At 47.1% G+C, this 22,564-nt stretch overlaps 1 protein-coding gene across 1 annotated transcript in view; it reads right to left on the reverse strand.

Annotated features, from left to right (window-relative positions):
* The window catches only part of sipa1l1 (signal-induced proliferation-associated 1 like 1), a 225,962-nt gene that overhangs the window by 66,746 nt on the left and 136,652 nt on the right, over positions 1-22,564 (reverse strand). Inside the window, exons 8-11 of the mRNA XM_031837956.1 lie at positions 20,478-20,666; positions 14,867-15,041; positions 12,426-12,529; positions 8,750-8,907 (exon numbers count right to left, since the gene is read on the reverse strand). Of these exons, the coding sequence (XP_031693816.1) occupies positions 8,750-8,907; positions 12,426-12,529; positions 14,867-15,041; positions 20,478-20,666 (626 nt within the window). The remainder of the gene's footprint in view (positions 1-8,749; positions 8,908-12,425; positions 12,530-14,866; positions 15,042-20,477; positions 20,667-22,564) is intronic.

Here is a 22,564-nt window from a genome sequence, read left to right on the forward strand (position 1 = left end):
GAGAGGGAGGTTGAGGGGGTAGAGAGGGGTAGTATAGAGAGGGAGGTTGAGGGGGTAGAGAGGGTAGAGGTAGAGGAAGGGGGAGGGAGGTAGAGAGGGAGGTAGAGGGGGTAGAGAGGGAGGTTGAGGGGGGTAGAGGGAGGTAGAGAGGGAGGTGGAGGGGGGTAGAGAGGGTAGTATAGAGAGGGAGGTTGAGAGGGTAGAGGTAGAGGAAGGGGGAGGGAGGTTAGAGAGGGAGGTAGAGGGGGTAGAGAGGGAGGTTGAGGGGGGTAGAGAGGAGGTAGAGGGAGGTAGAGAGGGAGGTGGAGGGAGGTAGAGAGGGAGGTGGAGGGGGTAGAGAGGGAGGTGAAGGGGGAGGTAGAGAGGGAGGAAGGGGGAGGTAGAGGGAGGTAGGGGGAGGTCGAGGGAGGTTGAGGTGGAGGTAGAGGTAGAGGTGGAGGGGGAGGTAGAGGGGGAGGTAGAGTAGAGGGAGGTAGAGAGGGTAGAGGGAGGTAGAGAGGGAGGTAGAGGTAGGTAGAGGGGAGGGTAGAGGGGGACGGTAGAGGGAGCGTAGAGGCTAGAGGGAGGTTTAGCAGAGGGAGGTAGAGGGAGGTAGAAGGTAGGTTAGAGAAGGAGGTAGAGGGAGGTAGAGGGAAGTAGAGGGAGGTAGAGGGAAGTAGAGAGGGAGGTAGAGGGAGGTAGAGGGAGGTAGAGGTGGAGGGGGTAGAGGTAGAGGGAGGTAGAGGTAGAGGGAGGAAGAGGGGGTAGAGGTAGAGGGAGGAAAAAGAAGGGGGGCGTAGAGGTATGTGGAGGTGTAGAGGGGGAGGTAGAGGTAGAGGTAGAGGAGGTAGAGGTAGAGGTGGTAGAGGTAGAGAGGGAGGTAGAGGTAGAGAGGGAGGTAGAGAGGGAGGTAGAGGGAGGTAGAGGTAGAGAGGAGGTAGAGAGGGAGGTAGAGGTAGAGGAGGTAGAGGTAGAGGGACGTAGAGGTAGAGGGACGTAGAGGTAGAGGAGGTAGAGGGGGAGGTAGAGAGGGAGGTAGAGGTAGAGGAGGTAGAGGGGGAGGTAGAGGGGAGGTAGAGAGGGTAGAGGGAGAGAGGGAGGTAGAGGTAGAGGGACGTAGAGGTAGAGGAGGTAGAGGGAGAGGTAGAGGGGGTAGAGGTAGACTAAGCCTGTGTCAGGCCGCCCTCCAAACAAAGGGCCAAGCTGATACAGTCTTACACCTGGTTGGAGAGCAGTGTGTGTGTTTTTTTATGCGTGCGTGTGTGTGTGTGTGTGTGTGTGTGTGTGTGTGTGTGTGCGCGCGTGTCAAGCCATTGTATCTTCCCTATGCTACACCACAGCTTTGTGTACAGCAGGCAGGAACCCCACAGAGAACCAGGAACTCTCACAATAAACCATATTAACACAGCCCTTAACGAGATAGAGAGAGAGGAGAGAGAGAGAGAAGGAGAGAGAGAGAGAGAGAGAGAAGGAGAGAGAGAGGAGAGAGAGAGAGGAGAGAGAGATGAGAATGATGAGAGAGAAGAGGGAGAGAGAGAGAGAGAGAGAGAGAGAGAGAGAGAGAGAGAGAGAGAAGAGAAGAGAGAAGAATGCTATTTGGCCCTACACAGAGAGTACACAGCGGCAGAATACCTGACCACTGTGACTGACCCAAAATTAAGGAAAGCCTTGACTATGTACAGACTCAGTGAGCATAGCCTTGCTATTGAGAAAGGCCGCCGTAGGCAGACATCGCTCTCAAGAGAAGACAGGCTATGTGCTCACTTCCCACAAAATGAGGTGGAAACTGAGCTGCACTTCCTAACCTCCTGCCCAATGTATGACCATATTAGAGAGACATATTTCGCTCAGATTACACAGATCCACAAAGAATTCGAAAACAAATCCAATTTTGAAAAACTCCCATATCTACTGGGTGAAATTCCACAGTGTGCCATCACAAGCAGCAAGATTTGTGACCTGTTGCCACGAGAAAAGGGCAACCAGTGAAGAACAAACACCATTGTAAATACAACCCATATTTATGCTTATTTATTTTATCTTGTGTCCTTTAGCCATTTGTACATTGTTAGAACACTGTATATATATATATATATAATATGACATTTGTAATGTCTTTACTGTTTTGAAACTTCTGTATGTGTAATGTTTACTGTTAATTTTTGTTGTTTTTCACTTTATATATTCACTTTGTATGTTGTCTACCTCACTTGCTTTGGCAATGTTAACACATGTTTCCCATGCCAATAAAGCCCTTGAATTGAATTGAATTGAGAGAAGAGGGAGAGCTTAGGCAATGTTAACATGTTTCCCATGCCAATAAAGCCCTTGAATTGAATTGAATTGAGAGAAGAGGGAGAGCTTAGGCAATGTTAACATGTTTCCCATGCCAATAAAGCCCTTGAATTGAAATAGTGAAAAGAGGGAAAGAGAAAAAAAACAAAAAAACAGAAAGTGAAAAATTCTCATCAAGTCTCCCCCTTCTCTCTTTAACTTCTCTCACCGACTCCACTCTGTGTGTGTGTATGTGTCTTGATCACGGAAACGGAAGAAACTGCAGTTTACCAGTTTTAAATGGTCCTGAATGCCATTTGTTTTCGGTGCTGGAATGGGAGGAGGAGTAGAGGGTGCTGCACTAGGGGGACTCTATCAGAGACCGGTGTTGTGTACCAGGCTAGGGGGAATCTATCACAGAGACTGGTGTTGTGTACCAGGCTAGGGGGAATCTATCACAGAGACTGGTGTTGTGTACCAGGCTAGGGGGAATCTATCACAGAGACTGGTGTTGTGTACCAGGCTAGGGGGAATCTATCACAGAGTCTGGTGTTGTGTACCAGGCTAGGGGGAATCTATCACAGAGACTGGTATTGTGTACCAGGCTAGGGGGAATCTATCACAGAGACTGGTGTTGTGTACCAGGCTAGGGGGAATCTATCACAGAGACTGGTGTTGTGTACCAGGCTAGGGGGAATCTATCACAGAGACTGGTATTGTGTAGCAGGCTAGGGGGAATCTATCACAGAGACTGGTGTTGTGTACCAGGCTAGGGGGAATCTATCACAGAGACTGGTGTTGTGTACCAGGCTAGGGGGAATCTATCACAGAGACTGGTGTTGTGTACCAGGCTAGGGGGAATCTATCACAGAGACTGGTGTTGTGTACCAGGCTAGGGGGAATCTATCACAGAGACTGGTGTTGTGTACCAGGCTAGGGGGAATCTATCACAGAGACTGGTGTTGTGTACCAGGCTAGGGGGAATCTATCACAGAGACTGGTGTTGTGTACCAGGATAGGGGGAATCTGTATACAGTTTATTCTGAAAGTTCTCAGACCCCTCGACTTTTCCCACATTTTGTTACGATACAGGATTTAAAAAATATATATATATATACTTCGATCTACACACAATACCCCATAACGTCAAAGTGAAAAGAGGTTTTTAGACATTTTTGCAAATGTACTAAAATTTTAAAACTGAAATAGCTTATTTACGTAAATATTCAGACCCTTTGCTACAAAACTCAAAATTGAGCTCAGGTGCATCCTGTTTCCATTGATCATCCTTGAGATGTTTCAACAACTTGATTGGAGTCCACCTGTGGTAAATGCAATTGATTTGGACATGATTTGGAAAAGTACACACCTGTCTATATAAGGTTCCACAGTTCACAGTGCATGTCTGTTTAAAAAAAAAATATTATGGGATATTGAGTGTAGATAGAGGACTAAAAGAAAATACAATGTAATCCATTTTAGAATAAGGTTGTAACGTAACAAAATGTGGAAAAAGTCAAGGGGTCTGAATCATATCCAAATGCACTGTATCTATACAGGTTTGTGCCTTCCCAAATCCTGTCCAATCAATTGAATTTACCACAGGTAGACTCCAATCAAGTTGTAGAAAGATCTCAAGTCTGAATTCTTATGTAAATAAGGTATTACATTTTCAGGATGGTAGCGGGCAGCAGTGTCTAAGGTGCAGGGTTAGTGATTTAACAGTCTGATGGCCTTGAGATAGAAGCTGTTTTTCAGTCTCTCGATCCCAGCTTTGATGCACCTGTACTGACCTCGCCTTCTGGATGATAGCGGGGTGAACAGGCAGTGGCTCGGGTGGTTGATGTCCTTGATGATCTTTTTGGCCTTCCTGTGACATCGGGTGCTGTCGGTGTCATGGAGGGCGGGTAGGTCACCCCCGGTGATGCGTTGTGCCGACCTCACTACTCTCTGGAGAGCCTTACGGTTGTGGGCGGAGCAGTTGCCGTACCAGGCGGTGATACAGGCCGACAGGACGCTCTCGATGGTGCATCTGTAAAAGTTTGTGAGGGTTTAAGGGCTTCAGCCTCCAGAGGTTCTTCACCACGTTGTCTGTGTGGGTGGACCATTTCAGTTTGTCAGTGATGTGTACGCCAAGGAACTTAAAACTTTCAATTTTCTTCAATGTTGTCCCTTCGATGTGGATAGGGGGGTGCTCCCTCTGCTGTTTCCTGAAGTCCACAATCATCTCCTTTGTTTTGTTGACGTTGAGTGAGAGGTTGTTTTCCTAAAACCCCACTCCGAGTGTCTCGCTGTTGTTGTTAATCAAGCCCACTACTGTTGTGTCGTCTGCACACTTGATGATTGAGTTGAAGGCGTGCTTGGCCACGCAGTCGTGGGTGAACAGAGAGTACAGGAGGGGGCTGAGCACGCACCCTTGTGGGGCCCCAGTGTTGAGGGTCAGCGAAGTGGAGATGTTTCCTACCTTCACCACCTGGGGGGCGGCCCGTCAGAAAGTCCAGGACCCAATTGCACAGGGCGGGGTTGAGACCCAGGGCCTCCAGCTTAATGAAGAGCTTATAGAGCTTGTAGGGTACTATGGTGTTGAATGCTGAGCTGTAGTCAATGAACAGCATTAGGTATTCCTTTTGTCCAAATGAGATAGGGCTGTGATAGCGATTGCATCGGGGCGGTATGCAAACTGAAGTGGGTCTAAGGTGGTGATATGATTCTTGACTGGTCCCTTTTTTGTTGTTGTTGAATTTTTACCACTTTTTTCTCCCCAATTTCGTGGTTTCCAATTGTTAGTAGCTACCATCTTATCTCATCGCTCCAACTTCCGTACGGGCTCGGGAGAGACGAAGGTTGAAAGTCATGCGTCATGTGGGGACAACAAACTGGGATAGGGAGCGATTGTATATGCCCGTAAACACACCAGCCAGCAGCACACAGGTGTTTAGCTTCTCTGGAAGCGTCACGTCGGTGTCCAAGACGTGGCTGTTTTTCTTTTTGTAGTCCGTGATTTTCTGTCGACCCTGTCACATACGTCTTGTGTCTCAGCTACTGAATTGCGAATCCACCTTGTCCCTGTACCAGCAGTAAAATGCACATGACAGCCCACTTGGAGTTTGCCAAAAAAGGCACCTAAAGGACCCTCAGACCATGAGAAACAAGATTCTCTGGTCTGATAAAACCAAGATTGAACTCTTTGTTCTGAATGCCAAGTGTCATGTCTGGAGGAAACCTGGCACGGTGAAGCATGGTGGTGGCATCCCTACAGTGAAGCATGGTGGTAGTGGCAGCATCATGCTGTGGGGATGTTTTTCAGCGGCAGGGACTGGGAGACTAGTCAGGAGCGAGGGAGAGATGAATGGAGCAAAGTACAAAGATCCTTGATGAAAAACTACACCAGAGCACTCAGGACCTCAGACTGGGGGCGAAGGTTTACCTTCCAGCAGGACAAAGAATCTAAACACACAGCCAAGACAACGCAGGAGTGGCTCTGAGACAAGTCTCTGAATGTCCTTGCGTTGCCCTGCCAGAACCCGGACTTGAACCCAATCGAACATCTCTGGAGTGACCTGAAAATAGCTGTGCAGCAACACTCCCCATCCAACCTGACAGAGCTTGAGAGGATCTGCAGAGAAGAATGGGAGAAACTCCCCAAATACAGGTGTGTCAAGTTTGAAGCGTCATACCCAGGAAGACAAGGCTGTAATCGCTGCCAAAGGTGCTTCCACCAAGTACTGAGTGAAGGACCTGAATACTTTGTAAAAAATGTCATGTCTAAAAACCTGTTTTTTCTTTATCATGGTGGGGTATTGTGTGTAGATTGATGAACAAACAAAAAATATGTAATCAATTTTAGAACAAGGCTGTGACGTAACAAAATGTGGAAAAAGTCAAGGGGTCTGAATACTTTCGAATGTATACCAGGGTATAAGTTACTATCTGACTGAAGGTATCTACTTTTTACGTTGAGATAAAGCAGATCGTGTTCTTCATTTCACATTTTATGAAGCTTACCACAGTTCACTAGAACTGTTGCGCCAGTCACGTGTTGGTTTGTAAGTAGCACACCAGGAGAAAAAGGTAGCAGGTGAGTCCAGCTGTGTATTAAGGGTAACGTATTATATTGAAATTCAACAGTGTTTTTTTTTCTTCAATAGAGAGAGATCAGAGATATGCAACTATAGTTTCCCTTCACAGAATATACATTAGTGCAACACATTCGTCAGAAAACAGCTTTGTTTTAATCCAATGACAATAGATGCTATCTTGCAGGCAGTAAAAGAGCTTACAATTTTTGCAAAAGCATTATGCATTCGAGACCCATTATGCATGTACTCCCATAACATTTCTAATGTTCATCATGGAAAAGTATGTAGCCAGCTACATTTCCTAACACTTTGCTAAAAGTTCATCTTATATTTTATTGGAGGAAAGTAGGCTGGCTACCTGGAGGAAAGTAGGCTGGCTACCTGGAGGAAAGTAGGCTGGCTACCTGGAGGAAAGTAGGCTGGCTACATGGAGGAAAGTAGGCTGGCTACCTGGAGGAAAGTAGGCTGGCTACCTGGAGGAAAGTAGGCTGGCTACCTGGAGGAAAGTAGGCTGGCTACATGGAGGAAAGTAGGCTGGCTACATGGAGGAAAGTAGGCTGGCTACATGGAGGAAAGTAGGCTGGCTACCTGGAGAAAAGTAGCTGAAGAAAGAAGCTACACATCAGTCAGAGCGCTGTCTGCTGATCCAACGCCATCGATTCTCATCCCAGTTGAAGCACAAAATGTGTCTGATGCCGAGCAGGAAGTTACAATAAGATGCATTTTAGATCTGTGTTTACAAAAACGCAGCAAGAGATTTCTTACATGTTTTAACTCCCCCCCCCCCCCCCTGTAAAATGAAGAATTCTGCGTTAACTCGACCCTTAAGTTTAACTTGGTAGGTATCGAAGTTACTGAATGAATAAGGTGACGAGGCATCACCTGTGTTGTGTTTCTGCCGTGTTTGAGAAGTCAAAGCCCTTTGGATGGGTTAACTGTACTGCTGCCATCCTTTCATTTCCTCAAGTTTTTTTTTCTCCTCTCCGTTCTCGGCCCTTCTGCTCCCCCCCTCCCAGGAAGGCCTGTTTCCCAAGCAACTCCAGACTCCACATAGACACTGCGTGGAGACATTCTGCTCCAGAGCCAGTACTGTTCTTCTTCCAGACAAGCATGCGTCAAAACTGTGTTCATTTGCACAATGTCTCTCATTCACATTCGCTTGTAAAATGTTTGGACATTCGGTAGCTCCTACCTATACAGGTAGAACATTATGAGCTGGATTTCCTGTCTTTGCGTTTCGTTTATTTTAGTTTGCGCTCGTTATCATATTTAGCTAGCAGCTTCCATGAAAATTCACTATTACTTGTGCGAGTTTTGTTAACATTCTGGTAACCGATTGTATTATTTATTTTTTTTAAACATTTTTTTAAATGGTGCGCCCCTTTGTGTACCAAACCGGTAATACAATAAATCCCGGGATGAGAGAAGGACAGTATGACGATATGAAAATCTGAAAACCGCCAAACCAGATTATGTACATAAAATTAATGCAATGTGTATTATTGTGACATACACCGGATTGGTGCAGTGTAATGTGTTGTTTTACAGGGTCAGTCATAGTAGTATGATAGGTGTTGTTGTACAGGGTCAGTCATAGTAGTGTGATAGGTGTTGTTTTACAGGGTCAGTCATAGTAGTATGATGGGTGTTGTTTTACAGGGTCAGTCATAGTAGTGTGATAGGTGTTGTTTTACAGGGTCAGTCATAGTAGTGTGATAGGTGTTGTTTTACAGGGTCAGTCATAGTAGTACGATAGGTGTTATTTTACAGGGTCAGTCATAGTAGTGTGATGGGTGTTGTTTTACAGGGTCAGACATAGTAGTGTGATAGGTGTTGTTTTACAGGGTCAGTCATAGTAGTGTGATGGGTGTTGTTTTACAGGGTCAGTCATAGTAGTATAATAGGTGTTGTTTTACAGGGTCAGTCATAGTAGTGTGATAGGTGTTGTTTTACAGGGTCAGTCATAGTAGTGTGATAGGTGTTGTTTTACAGGGTCAGTCATAGTAGTGTGATAGGTGCAGTGAAATGCCTTTCTTGCCAGCTCTTAACCCCAACAATGCAGTGATCAATATCAATGTAGCACAAGAAATAACAGAAGGTAAAACAGAAACAAAAGGGAAATAGAAATAAGTGTCTCTGTGTGTCTCTGTGTGTCTCTGTGTGTCTCTGCTCAGGGTCTCTGTGTGTCTCTGCTCAGGGTCTCTGTGTGTCTCTGTGTGTCTCTGCTCAGGGTCTCTGTGTGTCTCTGCTCAGGGTCTCTGTGTGTCTCTGCTCAGTGTCTCCGTGTGTCTCCGCTCAGTGCCTCAGTGTGTCATGCGTGTGTTATGCGTGTGTTATGCGTGTGTCATGCGTGTGTCATGCGTGTGTCATGCGTGTGCCATGCGTGTGCCATGCGTGCATTAGACGTTCCCACTCACCTATAGGAGGTGTTGTCAGAGCAGGGTTGGTGTGCTCTCACCACTACAAACACGTGTTGGAAGTGTGACCGTATGTTCTTGGGGGTGAAGGGTTGAGCCCCAGGCTCCTGGAATACGATGGTCACTATGTCATTCCCTATGTGACGCTTCCTCAGGAGCTGGGAAATGTAGACAAATTGGTTAGAGAAAACAGCAAAGGAAAACTCTCAAGGTAAACACATGGACAACAAGATGGTCACATTTTCAATAATCTATTTAGGGATGTGACAATCTCTCTTTTATTTTATTCTGCAATTAAATGGTCAGAAAAATGAATAAAATGTACACAATGTAGCTGTTGCCAGCAACGGTTTGGGTCCAGGTCACATGGTTAAGCATTGTACTACCATTACTGTACCTATACTACCATTACTGTACCTATACTACCATTACTGTACTACCAAAGTGTTGCCATACAAGACTTCGCTGCTGTCTCTTGCCATTTTCCATCTGTTAACGACGATGACGTAGCGGTGGAGAGTCCACAATAATGGACTCGTTGCGCGTCGACTTCCGGTGTCGACCTCCATTTCTTAGTGTCAAGATTAAATTTGTCTAGGAATCGACTCCTAAGAGTCTGTATTTTTGGGAACGGAGGAGACTGATTAGTTCCAAGAACACTTTCATAGCGAGACAGCAATAGATGGAGAGAGGGGAGGGGCACAGTATAGTAGGGCTGTCCCCAAAAAACAAAAATCTTTGTTGACCGAAAATCATCTGTCAATTGATTGGCCAACATTTTTAAACGTGTATTTTTCCATATATGTTTTAATAAAATCAACTATTTGCATTGAGCTTGTCTGATGCTTAAACGTTTACTATTGGATGAAATAAGACAAAATGACTCAAGAGGGAGCCAGAGATCTAGATAAGCAGAAAAAAAAATGAAAAAAAACCTGAGCCCCGACCGTTCTCCTCCGGCTTCTACTGGCTGTCACAGATCCGGCCATTACCCTCCTGAAGTTGCCAATAATAGGCTACACGAGGAGTCAGCAACCTTATGTGGAATGCCAATTTATCTTACCATTTCTACCGATTTGCGTGCCGGTTATGGTTTTTATATGCACAACTGTGTCTCGTAATTTCATGGCTTGTCATGTCTCGCAACTTCAGTAAAGCAGGACCTATCATCAATGAATAGGGGCGGCAGGGTAGCCTAGTGGTTAGAGCGTCTGCCCCTGAACAGGAAGTTAACCCACTGTTCCTAGGCCGTCATTGAAAATAAGAATTTGTTCTTAACTGACTTGCTGACTTAAATAAAAAGGTAAAATTTAAAAAAATATATAAAAAAAAAAAATAGGCCGTGATATTGAGATCACTTCGCTCTGACACGGTCACACATAATTATCTGCTCATGTCCATGGGTTCGCTTCACGCTGTTCACAGGCCGGAAGTGAGGGCACCAAAAACAGAGGAGAAGTATATAGTATAAATCGTAATAGCAGAGCAATGTTTTTGAAACAGTTGGGAGGTATCCTTCCTATTGAGTTTTTATCTGAAATTGCAGTTAAAAGGCGGGTACTCTGAAATTGACGCCGTAGCTTTAAGGGATTTTCAGAACATTCCAATGCAAAAAGCAAGCAGGAACTCAACTGCTCAATGAATTTGTCAGTTACAATTATAGTTTTTTAATGTATTGATTTGCATGATATTGTTGAAATGAAACAATGGTTTGTTCTAAGGTGGGCCAAAAAACGACATCACTATCGTTTAGCTAACGTTCGCTGACGTTAGCATTCAGCTAACTGGCCAGTTAACTTAGCCTACTAATTTGCCAACTTTAGCTAACGTTAGCTGTGTGAGGATGCAGAGTGCAGACATTTTGTTTAGCTTGCTACCTAGCTCTATATAATATGACTGACACTGTATGATAATATTACTTTTATATATTCGTATGAGAGCGGTAAATGTTCATTTTCGCAATGCTGAATTTACTTGACGAAGCGTTGTTCACTTGATGTTGTAGCATGTTAGGTAGCAGCTGTTCCACTTGGCTGTGTTATTGTCTTGCTAAATTAACGAGTATATGGAAGAGAAAATAAACCATTTAAACGTCTGCACGTTTGTGAATTGTTGCATTAATTAAGAGTGTAATATGGTAGATACATGAAGTTGTTGCTTGCATATAAATTAATAATTTGCTACAGTGACATTTCTGGCACTTTTGAGCTGCGAAGCAAGAACATCACCAACACTTTCTCTCAGCTTGTGTCATTCCCGTTGCTAATGTGAATTGAGAAGTTTATTTACATATTATGTAAATATACATTTTGTGCTGATAGCCTCTCATTCAATGCTCGTCAATGGAAATTGACCCAATAGGCGGGTTATTTTCTGCTATCTTTAAATTACACCTTCCCCAGATCTTCATAGCCTATCACACAACCTTCCCCAGATCTTCATAGCCTATCACACAACCTTCCCCAGATCTACATAGCCTATCACACAACCTTCCCCAGATCTACATAGCCTATCACACAACCTTCCCCAGATCTACATAGCCTATCACACAACCTTCCCCAGATCTACATAGCCTATCACACAACCTTCCCCAGATCTACATAGCCTATCACACAACCTTCCCCAGATCTACATAGCCTATCACACAACCTTCCCCAGATCTACATAGCCTATCACACAACCTTCCCCAGATCTACATAGCCTATCACACAACCTTCCCCAGATCTTCATAGCCTATCACACAACCTTCCCCAGATCTTCATAGCCTATCACACAACCTTCCCCAGATCTACATAGCCTATCACACAACCTTCCCCAGATCTTCATAGCCTATCACACAACCTTCCCCAGATCTACATAGCCTATCACACAACCATCCCCAGATCTTCATAGCCTATCACACAACCTTCCCCAGATCTACATAGCCTATCACACAACCTTCCCCAGATCTTCATAGTCTATCACACAACCTTCCCCAGATCTACATAGCCTATCACACAACCTTCCCCAGATCTACATAGCCTATCACACAACCTTCCCCAGATCTACATAGCCTATCACACAACCTTCCCCAGATCTACATAGCCTATCACACAACCTTCCCCAGATCTACATAGCCTATCACACAACCTTCCCCAGATCTACATAGCCTATCACACAACCTTCCCCAGATCTACATAGCCTATCGTCTAGTTAGGAAAATTATATGTTTTGTGATAACTGCACTGTGATAAAAATTTTGTGGGGGAAAAAAAATATGGTTTTCAATTTGTTTGTTTTCCCTAACATTTAAAGGAAAATCCCAACCAAAAATTATCTTTTGGTATTTGTTTCATTAGTCCATTGGTGATATTGTCCCAAAATGCTTTGCATGTCAGCAATCAAGTTTACAAGATATATAATTTCCAAATACAGCCGGTATGATGCATTTTCCATCCTATGAAGCAAAATGCATCAAACGGGCTGTATTTCTGTAATTATATTTATTTCTAAGACATTTTAAAGGATGATAAGATTTTTTATTTTTTTAAGTCAGTAGCATTGTTTTAAAGGACTTGATCATTGGAGTTTTCTACCTCTCCAGATAATTTATTTAATGAACAATTTAGTTTAGTTTGTTCTAATAGTCTTCGGCCTGTATAACATCTCAACGTTGGTCAATAATAACTATCCATACCTGTTGTTTGTTGTTGGGTGTGTAGGGCAGCATGGTGGAGACATGAAACATCACCTCATAGTCCTTATAGGTGGTGTACAGGGAGTGGGTCCCTGTGGAGTCAGCTGGAGGAGAGACAGACAGACAGTAGAGTTAGACAGACAGGTGCATAGTCCTTATAGGTGGTGTAGAGGGAATGGGTCCCTGTGGAGTCAGCTGGAGGAGAGACAGACAGACAGTAGAGTTAGACAGACAGGTTCATAGTCCTTATAGGTGGTATAGAGGGAATGGGTCCCTGTGGAGTCAGCTGGAGGAGAGACAGACAGTAGAGTTAGACAGACAGGTGCATAGTCCTTATAGGTGGTGTAGAGGGGATGGGTCCCTGTTGAGTCAGCTGGAGGAGAAACAGACAGTAGAGTTAGACAGACAGGTGCATAGTCCTTATAGGTGGTATAGAGGGAATGGGTCCCTGTTGAGTCAGCTGGAGGAGAGACAGACAGTAGAGTTAGACAGACAGGTGCATAGTCCTTATAGGTGGTATAGAGGGAATGGGTCCCTGTTGAGTCAGCTGGAGGAGAGACAGACAGTAGAGTTAGACAGACAGGTGCATAGTCCTTATAGGTGGTGTACAGGGAATGGGTCCCTGTGGAGTCAGCTGGAGGAGAGACAGACAGTAGAGTTAGACAGACAGGTGCATAGTCCTTATAGGTGGTGTAGAGGAGATGGGTCCAAGAGAAGTCAGCTGGAGGAGAGACAGACAGGTGCATAGTCCTTATAGGTGGTGTAGAGGAGATGGGTCCAAGAGAAGTCAGCTAAGAGAGAAAACTAAGACGTGTAAGAATGTGTTATTGTTCCAACTGCCATCATCTCTCCTGTATATAACAGCCCCATGTCTAGATTGTCTGTCTGACGCAGAACCTTACACAGAATGTTCTAGAGCTGGGTGACATTACATTTTTTTTTAAATATATAGTTTAAACTGCCACTAGGCTTGGGCAGTATATCGGATATTTACCTTATATACCGAGGTATTTGGAAATAGCAACGGGATGTTTTTTCCAATACCGTCAATATCGTTTAAACTATAAAAATATATATATATTTTAAATACATTTGAATATTTGTAGATACTTTAAGTAAATACCTGCAGTCAACATGATCTTAATTTCACCGGGCACATTATTTATAGTTATGAAGCTTGAGACCGGAGCACGCGCCAGAAAATATATCTATTATTTTAATTGTGTAAAATGTGCTAAATGCTCTGCAGTTGTCCACTTGGTTTGCTAATATTGTAGCTAAGTTATCTAGCTAAGTGGTTAGCTTCTTGCGATCAAGCCCTTCTTTGTAACAGCAGAGAATCCCCTCCTGGATCAAGAGCCTTGGGGTGTTTAATATTTGTTTTGTGTTTGTAGCTAACTGTGAGTAGCATTGTGAGTTACTTTATGAGCTGGGATATCTGTCCTGAAAATATAGGACAGTGTCCTGACTGTATAAATTCACAATATGCCCATTAGCATTTAGCTAGCATTCGCTATAGGATTTTACATGTAGTTTGTTAGCAATGCTAATCTTCGCATTACAGAGGGCTCAGTGGGGTTGGAAAATAGCGCCTCTTGTGTTCAGTGACAGTATTACCTAATATTCCGGGATGGCACAAGGTCGGAATGAAGATATGAATCTGGATATCCCCCCCGCCTTCCCAAGTCTACTTGGTGTTAAGCTGGGCATGAGAGAGATAGAGGGAGATAACACTGTGTGTGTGTGGTAACGTACTCTTAGTGTCCAGCTGGGCTCGGTATAACACTGTGTGGTAACGTACTCTTAGTGTCCAGCTGGGCTCGGTACAACACTGTGTGTGTGTGGTAACGTACTCTTAGTGTCCAGCTGGGCTCGGTATAACACTGTGTGGTAACGTCCTCTTAGTGTCCAGCTGGGCTCGGTATAACACTGTGTGGTAATGTACTCTTAGTGTCCAGCTGGGCTCGGTATAACACTGTGTGTCTGGTAACGTACTCTTAGTGTCCAGCTGGGCTCGGTATAACACTGTGTGGTAACGTCCTCTTAGTGTCCAGCTGGGCTCGGTATAACACTGTGTGGTAATGTACTCTTAGTGTCCAGCTGGGCTCGGTATAACACTGTGTGTGTGGTAACGTACTCTTAGTGTCCAGCTGGGCTCGGTACAACACTGTGTGTGTGGTAACGTACTCTTAGTGTCCAGCTGGGCTCGGTACAACACTGTGTGTGTGTGGTAACGTACTCTTAGTGTCCAGCTGGGCTCGGTACAACACTGTGTGTGTGTGGTAACGTACTCTTAGTGTCCAGCTGGGCTCGGTATAACACTGTGTGGTAACGTACTCTTAGTGTCCAGCTGGGCTCGGTACAACACTGTGTGTGTGTGGTAACGTACTCTTAGTGTCCAGCTGGGCTCGGTACAACACTGTGTGTGTGTGGTAACGTACTCTTAGTGTCCAGCTGGGCTCGGTACTTGGTGAATCCTTTCAGTCGGACCCTCTCCCCAAGCAGCTGAAGGAACTCCTCCAGAGCAGGACCTGCCGAATCATTGTTGTACATATCCTCTTCACTGCTCTGTCCCGACGCACAGTACATCACCCCCACCTTCAACTGGAAACTCAACTGCAGAGAGAGACGGAGACAGAGAGAGGGAGATGGGGATGGAGAGAGAGGGAGAGAGCGAGAGAGAGGGAGAGAGAGAGACAAAGAGAGAGAGATGGGGATGGAGAGACAGAGAGAGAGAGAGAGAGGGAGAGACAGAGAGAGAGAGGGAGAGACAGAGAGAGAGAGAGAGAAAGAGAGAGAGGCAGAGAGAGAGACAGGGAGAGGGAGAGAGAGAGTATATGACAGTCCCTCTGTCTGAAAAGTGTTAAAATGCTTCTCGTTTCTCCTTCCTCCACAGATCCAACAACCAGACAGCTAAAAGCAAGCTTTCTCCCACTAACACAGAAACCGAGAGAGGAGAGGGTGTCCGTGTACTGTAGTGACTCTCCTTACACCCTGGTGTCTGTGTGTACTGTAGTGTCTCTCCTTACCCCCTGGTGTCTGTGTGTACTGTAGTGACTCTCCTTACACCCTGGTGTCTGTGTGTACTGTAGTGTCTCTCCTTACCCCCTGGTGTCTGTGTGTACTGTAGTGACTCTCCTTACACCCTGGTGTCTGTGTGTACTGTATTGTCTCTCCTTACCCCCTGGTGTCCGTGTACTGTAGTGACTCTCCTTACACCCTGGTGTCTGTGTGTACTGTAGTGTCTCTCCTTACCCCCTGGTGTCTGTGTGTACTGAGGTGCTGTCTCCTTACCCCCTGGTGTCTGTGTGTACTGAGGTGCTGTCTCCTTACCCCCTGGTGTCTGTGTACTGTAGTGCTGTCTCCTTACCCCCTGGTGTCTGTGTGTACTGAGGTGATGTCTCCTTACCCCCTGGTGTCTGTGTGTACTGAGGTGCTGTCTCCTTACCCCCTGGTGTCTGTGTGTACTGTAGTGCTGTCTCCTTACCCCCTGGTGTCTGTGTGTACTGAGGTAATGTCTCCTTACCCCCTGGTGTCTGTGTGTACTGAGGTGCTGTCTCCTTACCCCCTGGTGTCTGTGTATACTGTAGTACGGTCTCCTTACCCCCTGGTGTCTGTGTGTACTGAGGTGCTGTCTCCTTACCCCCTGGTGTCTGTGTACTGTAGTGCTGTCTCCTTACCCCCTGGTGTCTGTGTGTACTGTAGTGACTCTCCTTACACCCTGGTGTCTGTGTGTACTGTAGTGTCTCTCCTTACCCCCTGGTGTCTGTGTGTACTGAGGTAATGTCTCCTTACCACCTGGTGTCTGTGTGTACTGAGGTGCTGTCTCCTTACCCCCTGGTGTCTGTGTATACTGTAGTACGGTCTCCTTACCCCCTGGTGTCTGTGTGTACTGAGGTGCTGTCTCCTTACCCCCTGGTGTCTGTGTACTGTAGTGCTGTCTCCTTACCCCCTGGTGTCTGTGTGTACTGAGGTGCTGTCTCCTTACCGCCTGGTGTCTGTGTGTACTGAGGTGCTGTCTCCTTACCCCCTGGTGTCTGTGTGTACTGTAGTGCCTCTCCTTACCCCCTGGTGTCTGTGTGTACTGTAGTGATGTCTCCTTACCCCCTGGTGTCTGTGTACTGTAGTGCCTCTCCTTACCCCCTGGTGTCTGTGTACTCTAGTGATGTCTCCTTACCCCCTGGTGTCTGTGTACTGTAGTGCCTCTCCTTACCCCCTGGTGTCTGTGTGTACTGTAGTACGGTCTCCTTACACCCTGGTGTCTGTGTGTACTGTAGTGCCTCTCCTTACCCCCTGGTGTCTGTGTGTACTGTAGTGTCTCTCCTTACCCCCTGGTGTCTGTGTACTGTAGTGTCTCTCCTTACCCCCTGGTGTCTGTGTGTACTGTAGTGTCTCTCCTTACCCCCTGGTGTCTGTGTACTGTAGTGTCTCTCCTTACCCCCTGGTGTCTGTGTATACTGTAGTGATGTCTCCTTACCCCCTGGTGTCTGTGTACTGTAGTGTCTCTCCTTACCCCCTGGTGTCTGTGTGTACTGTAGTGATGTCTCCTTACCCCCTGGTGTCTGTGTGTACTGTAGTACGGTCTCCTTACACCCTGGTGTCTGTGTGTACTGTAGTATGGTCTCCTTACACCCTGGTGTCTGTGTGTACTGTAGTACGGTCTCCTTACACCCTGGTGTCTGTGTGTACTGTAGTACGGTCTCCTTACCCCCTGGTGTCTGTGTACTGTAGTGCCTCTCCTTACCCCCTGGTGTCTGTGTACTGTAGTGTCTCTCCTTACCCCCTGGTGTCTGTGTACTGTAGTGATGTCTCCTTACCCCCTGGTGTCTGTGTACTGTAGTGTCTCTCCTTACCCCCTGGTGTCTGTGTACTGTAGTGCCTCTCCTTACCCCCTGGTGTCTGTGTACTGTAGTGTCTCTCCTTACCCACTGGTGTCTGTGTGTACTGTAGTGTCTCTCCTTACCCCCTGTTGTCTGTGTGTACTGTAGTGATGTCTCCTTACCCCCTGGTGTCTGTGTATACTGTAGTGTCTCCCCTTACCCCCTGGTGTCTGTGTGTACTGTAGTGCCTCTCCTTACCCCCTGGTGTCTGTGTGTACTGTAGTGCCTCTCCTTACCCCCTGGTGTCTGTGTGTACTGTAGTGATGTCTCCTTACCCCCTGGTGTCTGTGTATACTGTAGTGTCTCCCCTTACCCCCTGGTGTCTGTGTGTACTGTAGTGCCTCTCCTTACCCCCTGGTGTCTGTGTGTACTGTAGTGTCTCTCCTTACCCACTGGTGTCTGTGTACTGTAGTGTCTCTCCTTACCCCCTGGTGTCTGTGTACTGTAGTGTCTCTCCTTACCCCCTGGTGTCTGTGTGTACTGTAGTGTCTCTCCTTACCCCCTGGTGTCTGTGTGTACTGTAGTGATGTCTCCTTACCCCCTGGTGTCTGTGTATACTGTAGTGTCTCCCCTTACCCCCTGGTGTCTGTGTGTACTGTAGTGCCTCTCCTTACCCCCTGGTGTCTGTGTGTACTGTAGTGCCTCTCCTTACCCCCTGGTGTCTGTGTGTACTGTAGTGATGTCTCCTTACCCCCTGGTGTCTGTGTGTACTGTAGTGCCTCTCCTTACCCCCTGGTGTCTGTGTGTACTGTAGTGATGTCTCCTTACCCCCTGGTGTCTGTGTACTGTAGTGTCTCTCCTTACCCCCTGGTGTCTGTGTGTACTGTAGTGATGTCTCCTTACCCCCTGGTGTCTGTGTACTGTAGTGCCTCTCCTTACCCCCTGGTGTCTGTGTGTACTGTAGTACGGTCTCCTTACACCCTGGTGTCTGTGTGTACTGTAGTACGGTCTCCTTACCCCCTGGTGTCTGTGTACTGTAGTGCCTCTCCTTACCCCCTGGTGTCTGTGTACTGTAGTGTGTCTCCTTACCCCCTGGTGTCTGTGTACTGTAGTGATGTCTCCTTACCCCCTGGTGTCTGTGTACTGTAGTGTCTCTCCTTACCCCCTGGTGTCTGTGTACTGTAGTGCCTCTCCTTACCCCCTGGTGTCTGTGTACTGTAGTGTCTCTCCTTACCCACTGGTGTCTGTGTGTACTGTAGTGTCTCTCCTTACCCCCTGTTGTCTGTGTGTACTGTAGTGATGTCTCCTTACCCCCTGGTGTCTGTGTATACTGTAGTGTCTCCCCTTACCCCCTGGTGTCTGTGTGTACTGTAGTGCCTCTCCTTACCCCCTGGTGTCTGTGTGTACTGTAGTGCCTCTCCTTACCCCCTGGTGTCTGTGTGTACTGTAGTGATGTCTCCTTACCCCCTGGTGTCTGTGTACTGTAGTGCCTCTCCTTACCCCCTGGTGTCTGTGTACTCTAGTGATGTCTCCTTACCCCCTGGTGTCTGTGTACTGTAGTGCCTCTCCTTACCCCCTGGTGTCTGTGTGTACTGTAGTACGGTCTCCTTACACCCTGGTGTCTGTGTGTACTGTAGTGCCTCTCCTTACCCCCTGGTGTCTGTGTGTACTGTAGTGTCTCTCCTTACCCCCTGGTGTCTGTGTACTGTAGTGTCTCTCCTTACCCCCTGGTGTCTGTGTGTACTGTAGTGTCTCTCCTTACCCCCTGGTGTCTGTGTACTGTAGTGTCTCTCCTTACCCCCTGGTGTCTGTGTATACTGTAGTGATGTCTCCTTACCCCCTGGTGTCTGTGTACTGTAGTGTCTCTCCTTACCCCCTGGTGTCTGTGTGTACTGTAGTGATGTCTCCTTACCCCCTGGTGTCTGTGTGTACTGTAGTACGGTCTCCTTACACCCTGGTGTCTGTGTGTACTGTAGTATGGTCTCCTTACACCCTGGTGTCTGTGTGTACTGTAGTACGGTCTCCTTACACCCTGGTGTCTGTGTGTACTGTAGTACGGTCTCCTTACCCCCTGGTGTCTGTGTACTGTAGTGCCTCTCCTTACCCCCTGGTGTCTGTGTACTGTAGTGTCTCTCCTTACCCCCTGGTGTCTGTGTACTGTAGTGATGTCTCCTTACCCCCTGGTGTCTGTGTACTGTAGTGTCTCTCCTTACCCCCTGGTGTCTGTGTACTGTAGTGCCTCTCCTTACCCCCTGGTGTCTGTGTACTGTAGTGTCTCTCCTTACCCACTGGTGTCTGTGTGTACTGTAGTGTCTCTCCTTACCCCCTGTTGTCTGTGTGTACTGTAGTGATGTCTCCTTACCCCCTGGTGTCTGTGTATACTGTAGTGTCTCCCCTTACCCCCTGGTGTCTGTGTGTACTGTAGTGCCTCTCCTTACCCCCTGGTGTCTGTGTGTACTGTAGTGCCTCTCCTTACCCCCTGGTGTCTGTGTGTACTGTAGTGATGTCTCCTTACCCCCTGGTGTCTGTGTATACTGTAGTGTCTCCCCTTACCCCCTGGTGTCTGTGTGTACTGTAGTGCCTCTCCTTACCCCCTGGTGTCTGTGTGTACTGTAGTGTCTCTCCTTACCCACTGGTGTCTGTGTACTGTAGTGTCTCTCCTTACCCCCTGGTGTCTGTGTACTGTAGTGTCTCTCCTTACCCCCTGGTGTCTGTGTGTACTGTAGTGTCTCTCCTTACCCCCTGGTGTCTGTGTGTACTGTAGTGATGTCTCCTTACCCCCTGGTGTCTGTGTATACTGTAGTGTCTCCCCTTACCCCCTGGTGTCTGTGTGTACTGTAGTGCCTCTCCTTACCCCCTGGTGTCTGTGTGTACTGTAGTGCCTCTCCTTACCCCCTGGTGTCTGTGTGTACTGTAGTGATGTCTCCTTACCCCCTGGTGTCTGTGTGTACTGTAGTGCCTCTCCTTACCCCCTGGTGTCTGTGTGTACTGTAGTGATGTCTCCTTACCCCCTGGTGTCTGTGTACTGTAGTGTCTCTCCTTACCCCCTGGTGTCTGTGTGTACTGTAGTGATGTCTCCTTACCCCCTGGTGTCTGTGTACTGTAGTGCCTCTCCTTACCCCCTGGTGTCTGTGTGTACTGTAGTGCCTCTCCTTACCCCCTGGTGTCTGTGTGTACTGTAGTGATGTCTCCTTACCCCCTGGTGTCTGTGTACTGTAGTGCCTCTCCTTACCCCCTGTTCGTCCAGCTTCATCAGCTGCTCTGTGACTTTAGGTGTGTTGAGAGCCAGTCTGAGACAGTGGGCGTTCAGCTCTGGTACCAGGTAATCTAGCACCTCTTTGAGGGGTAGACCCCGCGCCAGGCCGTGCTTTGAGGTAGATGGCACTGCATCCTCCAGGATAGACCCACGCAGGGTGGTGAGCTAGAGGGAGGAAGAGGAGTATAGAAAGAGGAGGAAGAGAGAAGAGAACAGAACAGGAAGAGGAGACAGATGATTGGGGCCTGTTCAGACCAATACCGATCTTATCTAATATCGCTCCCTATTCCACTTAAAAGTGCACTACTTCTGGAAAAAGGTTGACACACAGACAGAGCAGCTTTCTTCCAACGTCTTCCTCTCGACGGTTAACGCTTCACGGTCATCTGTGGTCAACAAAAACAACAACGAGCGAATGAGAGAGAGATAACAGCGCGCGTGTGTGTGTGTGTGTGTGTGAGAGAAAGTGTGTGGCCTTGGCTTCTCCTCACTGTTCATTCGTTCACTTACAGTAGAAGCACTTAGTGTTCTCCCCTGAGGAAGTTAATTTTAGCCCTATCTAAGGCCACAGAAAACTTCAGCGGACAGACAGTGCACATAATAGAATGACAGAGACCTTTATATTTAACAGTAGACACACAGAGTCAAGTCCCCTGTGTGTGATTGTGTGTCACTGAGAGGTACTGTACAGTGTCATTGGGTGTTGAAAGACAGTGACATTTTGCAGGATATTATTATGTATAATAAAAAATGTATTTTTGTCGTGTACTGTAGCTTAGCGAGACGTTCTGATGTTCTGACTGAGACCTGTGGGCTAAATGAACTAACAGGGATGAACTTCAGCTGGTTGAGAGAACCCACAACACCACTGGTCTTAACCATTATCCTGTGACGCTGTCTCAACACACAAACACACACACACACACACACCTTCCACTAGCAGCGAGCAGGGGGGTGGAGAGAATAGGAAAGGAGAAGAGTGGGCGGGATAAAGGCAGCAGCTATAAGACCACCATTACAGTGTCTGTTTCTATGACTAACACCTAACTGGGTTCTATAGCTGCAACCACATATTACCGTAAACCGGTTCTATAGCTGAAACCACCTATTACCGTAAACCGGTTCTATAGCTGAAACCGCCTATTACCGTAAACCGGTTCTATAGCTGAAACCGCCTATTACCGTAAACCGGTTCTATAGCTGAAACCGCCTATTACCGTAAACCGGTTCTATAGCTGAAACCGCCTATTACCGTAAACCGGTTCTATAGCTGAAACCGCCTATTACCGTAAACCGGTTCTATAGCTGAAACCGCCTATTACCGTAAACCGGTTCTATAGCTGAAACCGCCTATTACCGTAAACCGGGTTCTATAGCTGAAACCGCCTATTACCGTAAACCGGTTCTATAGCTGAAACCGCCTATTACCGTAAACCGGTTCTATAGCTGAAACCGCCTATTACCGTAAACCGGTTCTATAGCTGAAACCACCTATTACCGTAAACCGGTTCTATAGCTGAAACCACCTATTACCGTAAACCGGTTCTATAGCTGAAACCACCTATTACCGTAAACCGGTTCTATAACTGTAAATTAGTTACTGTAAGAGCATTGCTGACACTGACATTCAATATTTGAAATGACCGGTTATGCTACTGCAGGGTCTGAGGAACTGGAGAGAGTGAGGACGTTAGAGGGGAGGATGGAGGGAGGGAGGTAGAGGGGAGGATGGAGGGAGGGAGGGAGGTAGAGGGGAAGATGGAGGGAGGGAGGGAGGTAGAGGGGAAGATGGAGGGAGGGAGGGAGGAAGAGGGGAAGATGGAGGGAGGGAGGAGAGGTAGAGGGGAAGATGGGAGGGAGGGAGGTAGAGGGGAAGATGGGAGGGAGGGAGGTAGAGGGGAAGATGGGAGGGAGGGAGGGGGGGAGGTAGAGGGGAAGATGGAGGGAGGGAGGTAGAGGGGAAGATGGAGGGAGGGAGGTAGAGGGGAGGATGGAGGGAGGGAGGTAGAGGGGAAGATGGAGGGAGGGAGGTAGAGGGGAGGATGGAGGGAGGGAGGTAGAGG

The sequence above is a fragment of the Oncorhynchus kisutch genome, linkage group LG12, assembly GCF_002021735.2.
Source record: "Oncorhynchus kisutch isolate 150728-3 linkage group LG12, Okis_V2, whole genome shotgun sequence".
Classification (NCBI taxonomy): Eukaryota; Metazoa; Chordata; class Actinopteri; order Salmoniformes; family Salmonidae; genus Oncorhynchus; species Oncorhynchus kisutch.